The 20491-nt window shown below is 42.8% G+C and overlaps 2 protein-coding genes across 2 annotated transcripts in view; one reads left to right on the forward strand and one right to left on the reverse strand.

The window, feature by feature from the left end:
- The window catches only part of ODR4 (odr-4 GPCR localization factor homolog), a 211564-nt gene that overhangs the window by 121252 nt on the left and 69821 nt on the right, over positions 1-20491 (forward strand). The window contains exon 13 of the mRNA XM_029618805.1: positions 2772-2900. Coding sequence (XP_029474665.1) covers positions 2772-2900 — 129 coding nt within the window. The remainder of the gene's footprint in view (positions 1-2771; positions 2901-20491) is intronic.
- PDC (phosducin) overlaps positions 12972-20491 on the reverse strand; it is a 41488-nt gene continuing 33968 nt past the window's right edge. The window contains exon 4 of the mRNA XM_029618807.1: positions 12972-13843. Within this exon, the coding sequence (XP_029474667.1) occupies positions 13319-13843 (525 nt within the window). The 3' untranslated portion in view covers positions 12972-13318. The remainder of the gene's footprint in view (positions 13844-20491) is intronic.

Raw genomic sequence — 20491 nt, forward strand, 5'->3', positions numbered from 1 at the left:
TTGTTCCTGAACCTTGATCCTGAGTCTTCATGCTCAAGCTTCTCGTCTGAGTCTTCACATCCCAAACTTCTCGTCTGAGTCTTCATGTACCAAGTCTCCTGTCTCAGTCTTCATGTTCCAGAGCCTTTGTCTGCCCTCATCTCCTGTCCAGCCTGCTGCCATTGCCGTTCCCAGCGGCAGGTCCGAAAGGGCTTGGGTAGTCGGAGGACCACTCAGAGACCAACCAAGGCTGGTTGGTCTCACTGAGGTATACAGATCGGCAGGGGCCTGAGCTTGGCCTCGACCCATACATGGATCTTTCTCACCAGCCTTGGTATTTCCCCAGAGCTCCTCTCTGGGTTCACCGAGATCCAAGGGCACACATCTCCTATTCTCGCGCAGCAGATGCTCATGGCATCTCGTGCTACATCTAGCCAAAGCCTGTGTGCGCATAACAGTTTGCGAAGGTCTCTCAAGGTCTCCCTTCACATAACAATTGCTTTGCACTTTTCCACATTAAATTTCACTGGACATTCGGTTACCCAGTCTCCTAATCTCATATGGTCCTTCTGCAGTTCCTTGCAATCCACTGCTGTTTAACTAATTTAAATCATTTTGTGTCATCTGCAAATTAAAGCACCTCCCTCTTCATTTCCTTTTCCAGATCATTTATGAATATGTTAAATTCCAAATACCGATCCCCGTGGCACTCCACTAACAACCTTTCTCCATTTGGAAAATGGACCCTCTATTTCCTGTCTTTTAACCAGTTCCCCATCCACCATAGACTTTGCAATATCCTGTGGAGTCTCTCTTGGACTGCTTTGAAAAATGCCAACTCACCCTTATCTACATGTTTATTTTTCACCTTCAAAAAATTCTAAAAGGTTGTTAGGACAAAACGTCCCCTTTCTAAAATCATATTGACTCTTCCCCATTAAGCCAGTGAGTTTGTTTTTCAGAATGGCTTTATCGTTTTAACCGATACCGATGTCTGGGACACTGGTCTATAGTTTCCCAAATCTCCCGGGAGCCCTGTTTAAAAATTTATTTCATATTGACAATCTTAAGAACATAAGAATATGCCATACTGGGTCAGACCAAGGGTTCATCAAGCCCAGCATCCTGTTTCCAATCCAGGCCACAAGAACCTGGCAAGTACCCAAAAACTAAGGGGCCGAAGCAATACGGTCCGCTCAGCCGAGCGCACTGTTAACCGGCAGTTGGACGCAGGTAGAAGAGGGGCTAATCAATCCCCTAATGCAATAAGGGGATTAGCGCATATTCAACGCGTGTCCAATGCGGAGCGAATCTAATAGCGGTCATCACATGCAAATGCATGTGAATGAGGCTATTAATGCAAAAAATGCAAAAAAAAAAAATGTGCGTCTCGGAGCAAATGTTAATAGCTGTGCGCATCAAACAAAAGTACAGAAAAGCAGAAAAAACTGCTTTTCTGTACTGCCTCCTTCTTAATATCGTTGTGATATTAAGTAGGATGAAAAATAAAAGAAACAAAAGTAAAAATTGACAGTCGGATCCATCACGAAAACCGACGCCAATAAACCCAGCGATAAACCATGCGTCAATTTTCGGGACTGCCGTTCACCAGTAAGGAAAACCAACGCCAAATCTATCGGCATTGGTTTTCGTAATGGCCATCCGCTGGTAATGAACTGATGCTGATAAACTCGGCGTCGGTTTTTGTGATCAGCGTACGGCAGTCATGAAAACCAATTTGGTTCGCGTTAGCAAGGATGCGCGACCTTGCTAACGTGACCCCCTTATTTAAATATTGCATAGTGCCCCTCTTGGGGGCGCCTGGGGAGCGTTAAGAGAGCTGGCGCCTACTGTTCAGCGCCCACTTTCTACACGACTTTATTCCATCGGCCCATAAGTATGACCCATGCACTGATGCTAATAACAGCAGTGGCTATTTTCTATGTCAACTTAATTAATAGCAGGTAATGGACTTCTCCTCCAAGAACTCATCCAATCCTTTTTTAAACCCAGCTATACTAACTGTATTTTGGAATTGTGACGGTTTTAAATGATACGTTACTGATTACCTGTAATAGAGGCATTTATAATATTGTTCTATTCTATTCTTTTCCAAATAATTCCTAACATTCTATTTGTTTTTCTATTTTAAATTTCTCAATTTTTATTATGCATGGTAAACTACCATGCAATAGTCAAAATCAGGCAAGGGTAACAACTTCAACAAAACAAACCAGAACAGGTACTCATGTTTAGGCCCCGTCCACGGTTTGTAGTTTAGAAATGGTATCTATTTGCTTTTCTGACCACTGCTGCAGTCGGTGTTTATTGTCTACCCCAGAACTGTTTCAGTCCTCTCTACTCTCTTCCGTTTACTCAGTACCTCAAATTCGCTATTTAAATTGTGTTTCTCTCAATTGTTTATACTATCTGTTGCAATATCTGCTGCTATTCTATTCTATCTGCTGCTATTTTATACTATTATTTATTTGTCAATATTGCCATGTGTTTTATTTTTGAATTATTTTATGTGTGTTTTATGTAAACCACTTTGAATTTTGGCTAAAGTGTCTATAAATTGTTTAAATAAATAAATTCTAATGCACTGCAAGCAACTTTGAGTGAATTTTGTATTCAAAAAAAGGTGGGTTATAAATCCAAGTAAATAATCAACATAACGTTTGTTTTTTGTTTCCTGGTAACAGGTCATAGGCAATGCATGCTTGTATTATACAGTCACCGTCTTCTCACAGCTCTGGAGCTGACGCCGTTTCATCTGTTTTTATTCTCAGAGACAACCTTCCATTTGTCACATCTACACCTCTTGTTGAACAGACACCCATACCCACCAGTGACGAAAGTGAGCAGGAGCCTTGCAGTAATACATTCCCAGGCATCTCTGGGTAGTTCTTGGACAGCAGGTAAAACTGACATGCAAAGTAGTGCCTTTATCTTGGCACACCCAAAGTGACATAAAACATAGCATATTTGCAGCCTACACAGTGTCCTCCTTTGGGCATGGCTTCACCCTTGCCAGATTGCCGATCAGATTTTCTTTAATATTTTGACAGGTTTTCACATGCACGTATGGAAAGCAAGTAGGGACAAGTCAAAGTTGTGACTGATTTTTCATTAAGTTTGTTACCTTGGATATTTCACTTTCCTTGAAGTTAAGTCAATGCAAGTTTAATTGAAGACCGACTGTTGCAGTGTTTTAGAAAGGTGTTATGGAGTCTCAGTTTAGTGGACCCTTGGGCCGACCTGCAGGAGACTGGGAAAGGGGTTCAATGTCTCTGGTACACCGCAGGCTGGGAGAAAGATGTTCAGGCAGGGCATAGAGGTGCTCTTCACCCTGGAAGCTGGTGCTCCCCCGGGAGGAGCCCGTAGGAGCCTGGCCGCTGGGACTTAGGCGAGCTGATGAACTCAAGACTGGAACGAGCAGGCTGATGAACAGGACTGGGAACTGGAACCAGACTAGAACAGTAGACTGGAACTGTAGCAAGACTCGGGTACTGGAACCAGGCTAGGACAGTAGACAGGAACTGTAGCAAGACTCGGGTACTGGAACCAGGCTAGGACAGTAGACTTGAACTGTAGCAAGACTCGGGTACTGGAACCAGACTAGAACAGTAGACAGGAACTGTAGCAAGACTCGGGTACTGGAACCAGACTAGAACAGTAGACAGGAACTGTAGCAAGACTCGGGTACTGGAACCAGGCTAGGACAGTAGACTGGAACTGTAGCAAGACTCAGGTACTGGAACCAGGCTAGGACAGTAGACAGGAACTGTAGCAAGACTCGGGTACTGGAACCAGGCTAGGACAGTAGACAGGAACTGTAGCAAGACTCGGGTACTGGAACCAGGCTAGGACAGTAGACAGGAACTGTAGCAAGACTCGGGTACTGGAACCAGGCTAGGACAGTAGACAGGAACTGTAGCAAGACTCGGGTACTGGAACCAGACTAGAACAGTAGACAGGAACTGTAGCAAGACTCGGGTACTGGAACTAGGCTAGGACAGTAGACAGGAACTGTAGCAAGACTCGGGTACTGGAACCAGGCTAGGACAGTAGACAGGAACTGTAGCAAGACTCGGGTACTGGAACCAGACTAGAACAGTAGACGGGAACTGTAGCAAGACTCGGGTACTGGAACCAGGCTAGGACAGTAGACGGGAACTGTAGCAAGACTCGGGTACTGGAACCAGGCTAGGACAGTAGACGGGAACTGTAGCAAGACTCGGGTACTGGAACCAGGCTAGGACAGTAGACGGGAACTGTAGCAAGACTCGGGTACTGGAACCAGGCTAGGACAGTAGACAGGAACTGTGGCAGGCAAGCAGGAACCAAGCAAGTTCTGTAGCAGGCAAGCAGGAATGGCGCGAGTTCCAAGGCAGCTCACTCCGGGCACGGAGCAACATGGGACCAGTTGGTAAGCCCGTTACAAGGCAAAGACTGAGTGTCCGCGGCTGGCTTATCAAGGCCGCCGCGTCTGACGTCAGGAACTGGGCGGAGTCACCACTGGCGGGAAACGGCCTAGAAAAGCGCCCAAGTGGCGCACGCGCCTAGAGGCAGGGCGTCCATGGGAGGCTTCCCGGCGGCGTGGGCCCCGCGGGGACGCCGCCGAACAGGCCGCGAACTAGGCCACCCGAAGCGGGAACAGGTCCAGGAGCATGGAGGTAAGAGTCTGGTCGCGGCGCTCGCGGCCAGAACCGTAACAGAAGGTGCTTCCTAACCTGATTGCTTCCCAGTTGTCCTACAGTAAATTATTTTTCAGGGACCAGACGGGCCCTGCTCTGGTGGTTCATGCTGAAGCACATTATCTTCAATGACAGACTTACACATAAACAACATGGAATTTCTCTGGCTGGACTTTATTTGCACTTAATTTTATACAATCTTAAAAATGCCCAGGCAATTCAAAATGCAATTGCTGCACAATCAGATCTGATGTTTTGCACAATCTAGAATTCTAGATTAATGTTTCAAAGAATGGTACAGAAATAAAGAATATGAACATTTTCTACCATAGATTTCACAGGATTTCAAAAACTACACACTTAAACTACAACAGAAAAACAAATTGCAATAGCACACAATCCATACTATTTAATCCAGGGCTCATGCACTTACGATGCTTGTCATATGGAGAACAATTCTGAAAATGATCTAGCCAGGTAACTGAAGGTGTTAGCTACATGCGCAGGGCGCGCACACATGGATGAGATCCTTTTATGACATGCACGCATTGGCACACGAATGCTATAAAATATGATGTCCGGAGCATGTGTGGGCGGCCCGCGACTCGCGCGCACAGGGGGTGGGATTTTCCAATTATGCGCGGTGATGCGATCAGCCTTTTCCCAGCCCTCTCCAATTAAGGAATGGACGGAGGGAACTTCCCTAACCCTAACCCTACGCTTCCTCCTTGTTCCCCTCTCCTCTCTGACCCCTAAACTATCCCTAACTAACTCCTTTTTTTTGTTTCAATACTTAACTGCTCCTCTGGAGCAGAAGTATCTTCCGCGCACTGGCCGGCTGCCGGCGTGCACTTCTCTGGGACAGCGTCTAATGATCCCCATCCTGCCCCTTTTGCAGGGTCCGGCAATTCAGTGCATATCAGGGGTTACAGGCGTGGCTGGGCCTGTTCTAAAATGTGCGTGGTGCGCACAAGGCCCGGCCACGCACGTAACCCCTGATTTTTATGTGCGCGCCGCTTTTAAAATCCGGCCTTACATTTTGAAATTGCGCGTGATCAAATGAGATGGTGTGCACCAGATGTTTAGTGCATACTGTTTTATAATAGCACGTGTTATTTTGGTTTTAGTGTGTGCTATTTCGTTTTTAGTGGGTGCCGCTTCAAAAATATTGCATGTTAAAATTAAACAAAACTGACAAAACCAAACAAAAAAAAAAGTTTCACCCTGCAAATCCTCTGTTACATCTTCAAGGTGTTGCAAATCTATGCTTGTACTTTTAGGACTAGGAGCCCCTCTCTTACCTCCCTGAACCAAGACAGAACTCCCCTCTGGAGGTGACCACCCCTCCCTCCACTCCTAGACCATCTACCCCTACTGCTATCGGCCTTGAAAACTCAAAACTAGAGCAGGGAGGAGCTAAGCTTACATCCTTCTGCCTCTGAAAGAGTGGAAAGGAAACCTGAGGAGAGAAAGAAGCTCTGGGTTGAGAGAGAAAGTGTTTTTTTGTAAAGGATCTACCACCTAACCTAGGGGCCTATTTACTAAAGGTTTTTTCCATTTCTGTCTCTATGGGGAAAATGCTTAGTAATTGTCCCCGTCCCCCCCCCCCAATAAGTTTCTTGTGCAGATACTCTGTGTCTACACACATATGTGGATTTTAAGTCACAAACTTCCAGGTAAACCATCAGCGATTGTCTCTGTCCGAACATCTCCGTCGGCGGAAAGAAGGCCTTTGCCTTTACTGTTTACGTTCTGTATCTCCAGTAATCTCTGTTCTGAAGTCGGTTACTTTACCTGGTTTGCCTCCGCAGTACTCTGACTTCAAAGATGTCTTCTCAAAACAGAAAGTGGATACCTTGCCTCCGATACGCAAGTTCAATTGCCCTATTGAACTTCTGCCGGGCACAACGCCTCCCAAAGGCATAACTTACCCATTGTCTCAACTCGAAACCCAATCTATGTCTGAGTATATTAAAGAGAACCTAGAAAAGGGGTTCATTCATCCTTCTGATTCCCCTGCTAGCGCGGGGTTCTTCTTCATTAAGAAAAAGGATGACGGTCTATGCCCTTGTATTGATTACAGGGGGCTCAACGCCATAACCCGCAAAGACCGATATCCCCTGTCCCTTATCAGTGAGCTGTTCGACCGCCTTGAAGGAGCACGGATCTTCACCAAGTTGGATCTGAGAGGTGCATACAACCTGGTACGCATCCAACCTGATGATATTTGGAAAACCGCATTTAATACAAGGACGGTCACTATGAATATATTGTGATGCCCTTTGGGCTATGCAATGCCCCAGCGGTCATTCAACGCCTTATGAACAAAATCTTCCGAGACCTCCTGTACTCCTTCATAGTTGTATATCTTGACAACATCCTGATCTTTTCCAAAGACCTTGAATCTCATCGAGATCATGTTTGGATCATCCTTCAATGTCTGAGAGAGAAACATCTGTATGTCAAGTTGGAAAAATGCCTGTTTGAGCATAATCGCTTACCCTTCTTAGGGTATATCATATCCGATCGAGGTTTCTCTATGGGTCCAGGGGATCCGCGACTGGCCCCAGCCAGTAGGCCTATGGGCCTTACAAAATTTCCTTGGCTTTACCAATTATTACCGGAGCTTCATTGCCAATTATTCTACTTTAGTTGCCCCTCTTACCGCCATGACCAGGAAAGGGGCTAACACTCAGATATGGATATCTAAAGCATAAGTCGCCTTTCAGACGATTAAGGAGACTTTTTGTTCTGGCCCTTGACTTCAGCATCCGTACCCTAGACGTCCATTTGTCATAGAAGTTGACACCTCTGCAATTGGTGCAGGAGCTGTCTTGAGCCAGTTTTCTCCCAAAGGTAAACTGATACCCTGTTCATTCTACTCACATAAGTTCTCTCCTATGGAACAACGTTATACCATTGGTGACCGAGAACTCCTTGCAGTCAAGTTGGCACTCCAAGAGTGGCGCCCCTGGTTGGAAGGGGCGCAACACAAGTTTACCATCTTCACTGACCATAAGAACCTTGAGCACCTTAAAGAGGCTAAACTCCTGAATCCCCGACAAGCCCGATGGGTGCTCTTCTTTGAACGGTTCAACTTCATTCTCTGTTTCTGCCCAGGTTCCAAGAACCTTCGTGCTGACGCACTATCAAGATCATTTGAACCTGAAGATGTCCCTAAAGTCCCTAGCTTCATCATAGATCCCACCTGCATATTCCTTGCTGTGACCACTACAGTCCCTACTGGAAAAACCGTCATTCTACGTAGATTACGTGAATAAGTTCTCAAATGGGCTCATGATTCCAAGTTGGCAGGACACCCGGGTCGTGCCAGGATCTTAGAGATGTTACAAAGATGGTGGTCCAACATGGTGCAAGACTCTGCACCCAACAGAAACTGCCTACTGGGAAGCCTTGGGACTTACTCTAGTCACTTCCAGCAACTACCGAGCCATGGTCCAGCATCTCGACGGACTTTATTACTGACCTGCCTCCATCCCAGAACAATACCATAATTTGGGTCATCATCAAATGTTTTTCAAAGATGGGTCACTTTATTCCCTTGCCGGGCCTTCTTTCAGCCGCAGAATTAGCCAAATTGTTTCTGAAAAACATTTTTTGCCTCCATGGGCTCCCCCAGGAGATTATTTCCGATCAGGGACCACAGTTTGCCGTCAAGTATTGGCGTTCCTTATGTAAGAAGTTTAATATTGCCCTGAATTTCACATCGGCCTATCATCCACAGGCCAATGGTCAAGCTGAAAGGACCAATCGGACCTTGAAGACATTCCTCCGCTCCTATGTAAATGATCAACAGGATAACTGGTCTGATCTTCTTCCCTGGGCTGAGCTGTCATACAATACCCATGTTGCGGTAGCCACCGATGTATCTCCATTCTCCGTGGTATTCAGACGGCAACCTTGACTGCCTCTTCCAGTTCCTCTGTTCCTACTCCAACGGCGCAATCCATGGTTCACACCATTCGTCAAGTGTGGAACCAAGTAAAAAAACACCTTTCCCAGGCCGCTGAATGATCCAAGCGTACTTCGGTTGCCCATAGTCGTCCTGCTCCTCTCTTCTGCCCTGGCCAGAAAGTGTGGATAAGCACTCGACACATACGACTGAGACTTCCCTCTCATCGCTTGGCTCCTAAATACATTGGACCATTCCCTGTAATCCGAAGAGTAGGAGCTTTTTGTATCAACTCTAGCTACCTCGTGCTATGGGTATCCATAACACCATCCACATGTCCTTATTGAAGCCATTGGTCCTCTCCTGGCCCTCACGTAGAGTTCCCTCTCCTCCTCTATGGAACCTGATTCATCCCTCCAGATAAGAGAGGTCCTCGACGTCCGTTGGCGTCGAGGGAAATGGGAGTACCTCCTAGCCTGGGAGGGTTATGGGGCCGAGGAGAATTTGTGGGAACCATTCCACAACATCCTTGATAAGGAACTCCTGAAGACCTTTCATAGGACTAACTCTGATAAGCCACGGCTGCATAGGGGAAGTCTTAGAAGGGTGGTACTGTTACGCACCCCATCCGCTCCCGGCCTGCGCATGGGCCTGCTCACCTCTCTGGTTCCACGGCAGGTCCTGGGTCTGCCTCCCTAGTGGCAGCTGTGAGCTCTTCCAGGCCTCAGCATCCCATGGTGGCAGTCGCCGGGCCTTCCACTACGCACCAGGCCTCACGCCGGAGCTCAGCATCCTCAGTGGCGTTGGCCACGCCTCTACGTGCTTACGCTCGGACCGCCCAGCCTCTTGTAGGGCCAGGGGCGGGTCCTAGCTCCACAGCATGCCCTGATTGATTCCCTGATATAAGGAAGACCCTGCCTGCACTGATATAAGGAAGACCCTGCCTGCACTTTCTTGCCTTGGCAATTGGGTCTGCACTTGCTAGATTTATATATTTATATATATATATATATATATATATATATATATATATATATATATATTTATATATATATATTTATCTCTCTCTAATTGTTTCTTAGTTTAAACTCTGTACTGTCTTCCATTGCCCAGGTTTTATGCTCCCTGTTTAATGTAACTTTACTTTCTACCTTGATGTTAATTGGTTTCCCCTCAGTTACATTGTAAACCGGTACGATAAGACCTAGTCTTGAGCATCGGTATAGGAAAAGAAATTAAATAAATAAATAAATAAATAGATTGTCACTGTGTTTGAACCTTGTTCCAGTCTTCTTCCAGGATCCTTCTGTTCCAGTCTTGTTCCTGCCTTGTTCCTGCATCCTAGTATTCCAGCGTCCTCCTGTTCCTTTGTTCGTCTGTCCATCTCCCCAGGTAGTACCTACGAACTGTTTCACTGGTACTGACCTCGGCTTGCTCCGCCTGCCTGCTGCCTGCCTTCTGACCTCAGCCTGCTCCTTGACCTGCCTGCCTGCTGCCTGCCTTCTGACCTCGGCCTGCCTGTGACCTTGTCTGACCTCCAGAACCTGACCCCTGCTTTGTTGACCACTCCTTGGACTGACCCCCAGATTCTGACCTCTGCCTGCTTGACCACGTCTCCAGATTCTGGCGCTGTTCCCAGCCTTGCCATCACCTATGCTATTCTGGTCCTCCTTGCTCCATCTGACCTCCAGTCTCGAACCTGACCATGCTCCTCTCCTGTCTGTGGGCACACCTGTCTATCATCTCTCCAGGAGACCCTGCGAGACCCACCTAAGTCCAAGCGGCACAGGTCCCTACGGGCTCCTCCCGGAGGGACCTCGGGCTTCCAGTGGTGAAGCTCATCCTAGCCTATGTCTCCTCCAGTGCTCCACCCCCTGGGGGCAGGTGCTTCCTGGTCCCTACCAGGGAGCTATTCTCCATTGCTCCAGGACAAGGGTCCACCCCCGAGCGCAACAACAACCATTCAAAAAAAAAAAAAAAAAAAAAAGAAAAAGGCCACTTGTAAACCAGTTTACTTCAATGGACTACATTTACTGCCAATTTGCAACAGCAGTTTTTTAGCCTCGACAAAGCTTTTTAGCTGCTCAAGTTGGAAAAATACATAGTTAACTCTTTCAAATTTTACAACACATTTGCATGGGAACCTTAGAAAAAAAAGAGGCTCCCACTGCCAATGATTCCTGTTTTAGAGCTAGAACATTTTTCCTTTTCAACTGTGTTGTCTTTGTTAAGTCAGGAAAAATTCTAATTCGTGATCCCATAAACATAGCATTCGTTTTCTTAAAATAAGCTTGCATGATTTTTCCCAAGTCTTTCTCATTTAAAGAACGATATCAGTAAAGTTGTTCTTTCGGCTATCTCATTGTTGCGACACAGAATTTATTTTCATTGAACAGTCCACAAAAGACTTTGCCATGGCTGACGTTAGATTCCACAATGAATCTAATGTAACTACCTCTGCTTTCTGTGGAATTAAGTCACCTTATTAATCAATTCATTAATCAATTCATTAATCAATTCATCAATCATTATTAATCAATCCATTCAACATTATCATCAATTCATTATTAATTACTCATCATTGTTAATCATCGATTCATCATCGTCGTTAATAATAATCACCAATTAATCATTATTAATCAATTCATTATCAATCAATTAATCATCATTATTAATCAATCCATTCAACATTATCATCAATTCATCAATTACTCATCATCAATTCATCATCGTTAAGTAAGCATCAATTCATAAGCATCATGTAATATAAATCATCAATTCATTATTACAATCAATTATTATAAATAATGATGAACTGATTAGTTAACAGTGATGATGAATTGATTGATTATTAGGCAGTCATCATTAAATAAAATTAATTACTGAGGGACTACTGACCCCTACCTCTCCTCTCTGTTACTGAGGCACTTCTCTCTGGCTTTAAAAACTTTACCACGGGCCCCTGCAATCTTGCAGCCTCTTCTTCACCTCAGGTGTCTGTGTCGCTGCTGTTGCGGCGCACGCCCTGTTTCACCAATCAATGATCCAATCACCACGATGCTGTCAGCTGAAAAGATGCACTGCACATGTGTGTGCACGCGAAGACAGCGGATCCAGCATGCTGCAGCACGTGACATGGGCAAGCAGCGAGAGGAAACAGCACGGCGCAAGAAATAGCAACACTGCACCTGTGATCGCGCCACATGGAGATGTTATGGTCCTGCCAGGAGACCCAGTAATTTGTCTACATTTCCGGAGTCTCCGGGCTAAATCCAGAGAGTTCCCAGATATGCCCATTACTGAAACAGTACTACAGCTTATAGAGAGGCATGAGCACTTCGGACTCCTTACAATGACTGAAATTTTGTTAATTAGTGTTTTATAGTGGAACCTTATAATTCTAGGCAGGGAGTATCCTGTTTTAACAGGTGTTTTCCTGTTTGTTCACTGTTGTCCCGCTTTCAAAGTGTCCTGTTTACACAGCAGATTTTTCTGTTTCTGTGTCTGTTTGCTATTTGTTTATTTATTTATTTGCAATACTTTCTATTCCATGTCATTACCAAAAACGTTTTGTTCGAAGTAGATTACAACAATATCAAATACAATAAATACAAATACATACAAATGCTAATGCTGTGTTACATAAGAACATAAGAAATTGCCATACTGGGTTAGACCAAGGGTCCATCAAGCCCAGCATCCTGTTTCCAACAGTGGCCAATCCAAGTTGCAAGTACCTGGCAAGTACCCAAACATTAAATAAATCTCAAGCTACCATTCCTTATTGATTAATAGCAGTTTATGGACTTCTCCTCTAAGAACTTATCCAAACCTTTTTTAAACCCAGTTATACTAACTGCCATAACCACATCCTCTGGCAATGCTCATGCTTTTATTTTTCATCTACTGTTATACTGCCATCTGGTGGTTGGCCTGCTTGTTCACGGCTTCTGCTGTATTTAGTGCAACTGACTCAAAAGGGTTAACTCTGACTTGAAAGCAAGTCAGAGGTTGACCCTACGTAGGGTCAACTCAGTTCTGCCTCTGCGTTCAGCAGCGGTTCCGCCCTGCAGAATAGAATCTTCTTTTAAATTGTCCACATTTATGGTGTCCCAGACTACTTTAGTTGTTCTTTTCTTCAGCTTATCTTGTTTCACTTATTAATAGTCTGGAGCTGAAGAAGCAGCCTCTTTTGTCTGCGATGTACAGGCTTAGTTAAGCTGTCTGTTTAAGTTGCACAGAGTCAAACTAATGTTCCAAGGTATTTAATACCATCTGATATAAAATGCATGATGAGTCCAACCTGGAGAATTTTTACCATAGGTACCAAATGGAAAATATAAGGATTAATTCAAACCATTTTAAAACCCATTACCCTGTCATCAGAAATATTTTAGTTGGCTGCATGCTGAACTGGGTTATTATTTTTAATGATTTTTTTGAATCCGTTTACATCTCATAGCTTCACGTGCTTCCAAATCTTTAAAATCATGCTTTTTTAAAGTTGATATAACTATGTACTGTATATTAACAAGTAGGTTGCATTATTGGATTGTATGATGACAAATTCTATATCAGAAAATAGGAAATTAGATCTCTTATTTTTTTAAACAAATATTTTTACAAAAAATACACAAAAGAATCTTAAAAATAATGTGGACTGTCAGGAGATCCACCCAAAAATGGTTTAACACAGGAGACGTGAAATAATAAAATGTTTCATAAACTATTCAATATCTCCCATTTCTCCATTGTCACTTCTGATTGCTAGAGTCTCTCTTTCAGGTAGCAGACCATACTCATTTAAGAAGGACTCCACATCCCCAGCAAAGAATTCCTCATTGAACTCTTCAGTAAGTTTGATAAAGTTGCTTATCAGCTCCCCATTTTTGTAGATTAATAGAGTCGGAAGTACATCTGTTGAGAAGCGATCACCTGCCCCTGTTTCAGATGCTTTTATCTTACAAAATTTCACTGAGGGATATTCCAGTGCAAGGCAAGCCAGGCAGTTGTTCAGTGATTCACAGCCTTTGATACTGTCCTCGTAGATGTGAACAATGATGGATGTGCTCTTGCGTTCTTTTGCAATCATTTCCAAAAACTCTTCACCGCTCTTTAGCTCACCTAGGTATCCATATCTGGGTCCAAAGCTCAGTTTCTGGTGCATGTCCTGCATGCATTGCTTGCGGTATTTTTGTAGGCATTGTTCATCCTCGCTGACATGTAGCAGCTCATATTCCTGCATACTCAGCTGTGAAAATTCCAAAAGATTTCTATTATTCAAGGTTAAAAAATATCAGAAGCAACTTACATTTGTTTTAAAAGTGTGATGTCATGATGTTGTCACTGTATAACAGTTTTCTACTACGATATACAGTCACAAGTGCAAGGAAAGTCAGAGATCGGAGAAGAGCGGTGGTGGTCCCACTTCACAAGGGTGGTAGTAGAGAGGAGGCTGGAAACCACAGGCCAGTTAGCTTCAACTCGGTGGTGGGCAAATTAATGGAGATTCTGCTGAAGAAAAAGATAGTGAACTATTTACAATCTGGTGGATTGCAGGATCCAAGTCAACATGGATTTACCAGGAGAAGGTCCTGCCAGACAAAGATTGGGTGACAAAGAACTGGATCAAGGAAGATTGCTCAATGTGATTTATTTGGATTTCAGCAAAGCTTTTGTTACAGTCCTGCAAAGGAGGCTCGTGAATAAAATAAGAAGCTTGCGTGTGGGCGCCAAGGTGGTGGAGTGAATTACTAACTGGTTGACTAACAGAAAACAATGTGTAATGGTAAATGGAACCCGCTCTGCTGAGAGAATGGTTGTAAATGGAGTGCCTCAAGGATTGGTTCTGGGACCGGTCCTGTCCAATATCTTGGTGAGCAACATTGTGAATGGGTTAGATGGAAACGTTTGCCTTGTGCAGATAATACTAAGATCTGCAACAGAGTGGACATGCCTGAAGGAGTAGAAAGAATGAAAAGATATTTAAGAAAACTTGAAGAATGGTCGAAAATTTGGCAGCTGCAATTCAATGCCAAGAAGTGCAGAGTCATTCACCTGGGGTGCAGAAATCCAAAAAAGCTGTATGTGATGGAGCATGAAAGACTATTGTGCACAGATCAGGAGAGGGACGTTGGGATGATAGTGTCTGGTGATCTGAACGCAGCAAAGCAATGTGACAAGGTGGTAGCTAAAGCCGGATACTGGGCTGAATACAGAGAAGTATAGCCAGCAGGAACAAGGAAGTGATAATGCTCTTATACAGGTCTTTGGTGAGGCCTCACCTGGAGTACTGTGTTCAGTTATGGAGACCATATCTCAAAAAGGATAGAGACAGGATGGAGTCGATCCAGAGAAGGGAGACCATAATGGTGTGGGGTCTGTTTCAGAAGACTTACAAGGAGAGGATGAAGGATCTGAATATGTATATCCTGGAAGAGAGGAGATGCAGGGGAGATATGATACAGATCTTCAGATACCTGACAGGTATTAACAATGCACAAACTTCAAACCTTTTCCACTGGAAAGGAACAATAGAACTAGGGGACACAATATGAAACTCCAGGGAGGACAACTCAGAACCAACATCAGGAAATATTTCTTCATGGAGAGGGTGGTGGATGCTTGGCATGCCTTCCCAGAAGAGGTGGTGAAGACAACAATAGTTAATGAATTCAAAAGGGCATGGGACAGACACTGCAGATCCCTAAAGGCTTAAAGAAAGGGATGGTGTAACCCGCACGGAGCAGCAGTTACTACCATATGCAAATTGCTGGGTATACTTGATGAATTATATGGTCGTTATCTGATGTCATCACTGTGTTGCTATGTTAGTTCAATTGGTGTCCATGGCATTGTAAAATAAAGCAAGCAGACTAGATGGTCCTTTCAATCCTTATCTGCCATCATATTCTCTGTTTCCGTGTTCTGAAATATTTGGGTCCATATGAAATCATGAGATTTTGCAGGGAACCCATTCTTGGCAAGGAAACCTTACTTCATTTCAATGAACACTACCATTAATTCTGAAAGTAAGCAGAAGCTTTGAAGATAACTTTTGAAGGGAATCCAGAGATTGAAAGTAGATATATTTTGACATTTCTCATATCCATTGGAGTTACTGTATGGTTCTCAATTAAAAGATGTCTGTGATGGAAAGTTTTATAAAGGTTTATTTTCTTGCTGGGTGAATGTGCTTACAGAACTGGACAGTAAGTTTTAGAAGATTCATCTGCAATCTGACCTTGAGTGTGGGCCTTCAGATTTTGCCAAGCATATTCCATGTATTCCACGAGCAGATGTTCTAGTGATGTCAGCTAATTCCACCACCCACTGGAAAGCGAGGTACAAACTGAGATGACTGATGTACAACTGCTTGACTATTGGCCTTGTCTTTAATTTGCCATGACAATTGCCCTTTTAGGGTCAATTTTCAAAGTATCTGCATTGAGACAAAGTACTTTTTACCCAGGGACTTTGCATCAGTTTTCAAAGAAAAAGCGCACACATTCTTTCATTTTCTAATTGCAACTTACTGTCTGCAGGCATCTGCACCTGATTTTTGTGAAGACAGATTTTCTTGTAGGCTTGAACATAAATCAGTGGCCCTTATTTCACCCACATGTGGGTAAAAGCACACATGTTGTAGAACAATGTATGCACTCATAGCTGCATTGAGGGATGGAAGTTTTCAGACGGCCAATTTACTTATATAAATTGCCATGTATCCACCTAAATGCCTTTGACAATTATCCTCCCATCTTTATACCCGTGAATCCTAAATAAATTCTTTTTGAACTTAAAGGCAGGGATGGGTGAAATGAGGTGGATTAAATCCAAATATCACCTGAAGGAGTTTGAATAGTTGAAGTGAGATGAAGATGGTGTTATGGGTATTTGGCATTAGCATGGCCACACCTGGAATATGGTGCACATAGTGTTGATCACCACATTGCTGTAAAGGCCCTGCAGAAACTAAATATCAATTATTTGAAGGAAAATAAGCAAGATTCTACAAAGATGTTTTAAAAATGAATGTGTTCAGAGCAATTAGGAAGCTTAGGAATCTTTTATCACTAAGTAAATTCTGAAAAGGAATTACGGTTCATGTGATTGTTCAAATCAAAGAGCATATGATGAATCTGAGAATATATTAAATTAAGTGAAGCAATCTTCACAGGAAGTTCAAGGATAAAGGCCCAGGCAGGAAAGCTCACATTCTGGAGATGAATGAACAGCTGCATAGATGCTGCCAATGAGAGAGTTTTGGCTTCCTGGACCATGGGATGGTGTGTCAAGGACTGCTGAGTAGAGGTGGGAGGTCCACTTGTCAAAGAAGGGGTGCGCATCTTCCAGCACAGCCTGGCAAACCTACTAAGAAGAGCTTTAAATTGTAATCATCAGGGATGGGTTAACAATACCCTAAGGTAACTACAATATTAAACACCTGTAGAGAATTCGGGAAAAAAGGGCAACATCTGGAAAGCTATGTACTAGGGTTGTGCATTCATTTAAAACAATGCATAAAACACAATGAATGAGGCCATTTTTGGTTCATTCCAAATGAACAAAAATAGCCTCCTACAAACATACCTGACAATTTGTGGGTATTTTTGTATTTGTGCATTGAAAAAAAAAATGGCCTCTGAAGCAAAAAAAAAAAAAAATAAAGAATGAAACTGAAAATTTAGGGGGTTACACTAATGCTCATAGTATGGGAAGTAAAGTTCAAGACTTAAAGCAGTTATAGAAGAAACTGACTTGGATGTAGTGGCTGTCATGGAAATGTTGTACACAGAAATCCATGACTGGATTTCTGTGTACAACATCCATGACTGGATTTCTGTGTACAGTCTATTCAGAAAAGATTGGGTAGGAATAAAAGGATGAGGTGTGGTACATTTATTTATTTATTTATTTACTTTTATATACCAACATTCAACATGTGTTATCACATTGGTTTATATGGAACGAGATAAGTGGGTTACATTGTAACAGGGTGTGGAACTTGGAGAACATAACGGGTGAGAGTAGTTTAACAAGCTATTAAAGGATAACTTTATCTCTTATCATCATTTAGGCATATAGAAGCTCTCTATATATAATATTAATATATAGTATTAATATTATATATAATTTTATATTAATATATAATATAATAAAATAAATAGTATATTTATTATATATAATATTAATATAATATTGATATATTAATAATATATATTATACTATTATATATATATATATATATATATATATAATATTAAAACAATGGAATTGAGGGCTTAGAAGGTATGGAGGAGGGAATTAAACTTCTATTTATATAATGTAATATACAGACCTCCATCACAGGCAGAAGAAAAAGATAAAGATTTAATAGAGGATATTCACAAAATTCCTGTGAAAGGGTAGGAGCTAGGGCTAGTGGATTTCAATCTGCCAGATGTTGATTACGACATCCTGACTGCAGTGTCTTTTAGAAGCAGGGAGATCCTGGATGCTCTGCAGGGAGAACTGTTCCGTAACAGAACCCACACAGGAGGGGGTGATACTACATCTAATGCTTACCAGTGGGGGCAGTATTTCTAATGTTATAGTGGACAATTGAATCCAGTGATCAATGGATGCTGTAGTTCAGTATTATAACCCAAGATTCACTCAAAGGCAATGGGTCCTAGGCTTCAGGAAAACTAACATAGTTAAAATAGGGACTACTTCAAAGAGTCGTCCGTTGGATGGGAAAATCTAGAGGAAGTAGAAAGCAGTGGGCAAAATTAAAAGGAGATATCATAAGGAGATATCATAATCTTTTTATTAGGAATGTAAATACAGAGAAGAGGAAAAAAGAGACCATTATGGTTTTCTAAAGAACTAGCTGAAATGGCAAGGAAAAAAAGGTTAGCGTTCATAAACTACAAGAGATCATAGAAAGAGGAAGACATAACAATATCTGTAAAAGCTAAAAGAAGCTAGTAGATTAGTCAAGAATGCAAAGATGCAAATGGAAGAAAAATAGTAAATATGGTAAGGCAGCGGAGGGGAAATACTTTTTATTAGATGTGTTAGTGATAGGAAGAAGTGAAAAAGTAGCATTGTGAGACTCAGAGGTGAAGGGGGGGGGGGGGGTGGAATACATAGAAGCTGATGAAGAAAAAGCAAAAATGCTCAGCAAATATGTCAGTTCAGTGTTTACTGTGGGCCAGGCAGGACCTCATAAAAAGCACATAGGATTGGAAGTGAAGTAAACCTCTACTGATTTTCAGAAAAGTGTTATAATTTAACCTTAAAGTAGTCAGAGTGAAGGGACCAGATGGGATACATCCAAGGGTTTTAGAAGAACTAAGAGAAGTTCTGGCAACTGTGTTGACTACCATTTTGATGTTTCGAGTCGGGCGCAATTCTGGAGAACTGGAGACGGGCATATGTGGTTTCTATTCACAAAAGTGGAAGTAAGGAATAGGTTGGGAACTACAGGCCAGCTCATCTGACCTCTGTGGTGAGGAAATTAATGGAATCATGGCTAAAAAGAAAATATGATTAATTTCTTTGATTGGGTGACCAGAGAGAAGGATCAAGGGAGAGCATTTGATGTAGTGTACATGGATTTCAATAAGCCCTTTAGCATGGGGTTTATTGACCTATAAAGAAATTGAGTGCCTTTGATAGGAGCCCTAAAGTGACTTGCTGGGTTAGAAACTGGTTGAGTGGGCAATGACAAAGGCCCATGAAATGATAAATGGAGTTCACTCCGAGGACAAGGATCTAACTAGCGATGTACCATAGGGATAAGTCCTTGGACTGATTTTTCTCAACATTTTTGTGAGCAGCATAATGGAAGGATTATCAGGAAAGGTTTGACTTTTTTTGCTGATGATACCAAAATCTGCAATAGGGTAGACAGCCAGAAAGGTATGAAAAATATGATGAGGATCTAGCAAATCTCAAGGAATGGTCTAGGTCTGGCAGCTAAGATTTGATGCTAAAAAATGCAGAGTTATGCATTTAGGATTGAAAAACCCAAGGGAGAGGTACAGTGTTGGGGATTCATTCTTCTAAGCAAGAAAGAAGAGTATGATCTGGGGGTGATTGTATCTGATGATCTTAAGATAGGTGTATAAGGTGATTGAAAAAGCCAGAAAGATACTTGTGTGCATAGGGAAAAGAATGGTCAGCAGAAAAAAGGAGGTGATATTACCCATGTATAAGTCCCTGGTGAGGTCTCATTTGAGATAATGTATACAGTTCTGGATACCTCAACTTCAAAAGGATATAAACTGGTTTGAGTTGCTTCAGAGGTGGCTATTAAAATGATCAGTGATCTTCATTGTAAAGCATATCGGATAGACTTAAGCATCTAAGCATTTATAACTTGGAGGAGAGGAAGGATAGGAGAGATATGATAGAGACATTTAAATATTTTCAAGGTTTCCATGCACAAGAGGTTACGCGTTTTCAAAGAAAAGGAACTCTAGAACAAGGGGTCATAGGATGAGGGTGAAAGAGGGTAGACTTGGGAATAATTTAAGCAAATATTTCTTTACAGAGAGGGTAGTGGATTTTTTTTAGGGAGGGTGCCATGCCCTGGGCAAAAAGCTCCCCCCATCTATTGGTATCCCCGTCAACTAATGGTGCCCCCTATGGCCACACTGTCTTGGCATGGCTGATGCTGGTGGTGCCTAGGGTGACCCCAGCTCACAGCACCCTGGGCCCTGCTCAGCTTGCCCACCCCAAACAGCCTCCCTGAAGATATGGTAGAGACAAGGACAGTATCTGAATTCAAGAAGGTGGTAAGGATTGTAAATTCACAAGTACTTTGAGGTCAGGGGAGGCTAGTTTATTATGAATATCATCCTTTAAAAAATATAGACTAAAAATCACGCAAACAAGAGTATTCTCATAA

Source organism: Rhinatrema bivittatum, chromosome 10 (assembly GCF_901001135.1).
Source record: "Rhinatrema bivittatum chromosome 10, aRhiBiv1.1, whole genome shotgun sequence".
In the NCBI taxonomy this organism is placed as follows: domain Eukaryota; kingdom Metazoa; phylum Chordata; class Amphibia; order Gymnophiona; family Rhinatrematidae; genus Rhinatrema; species Rhinatrema bivittatum.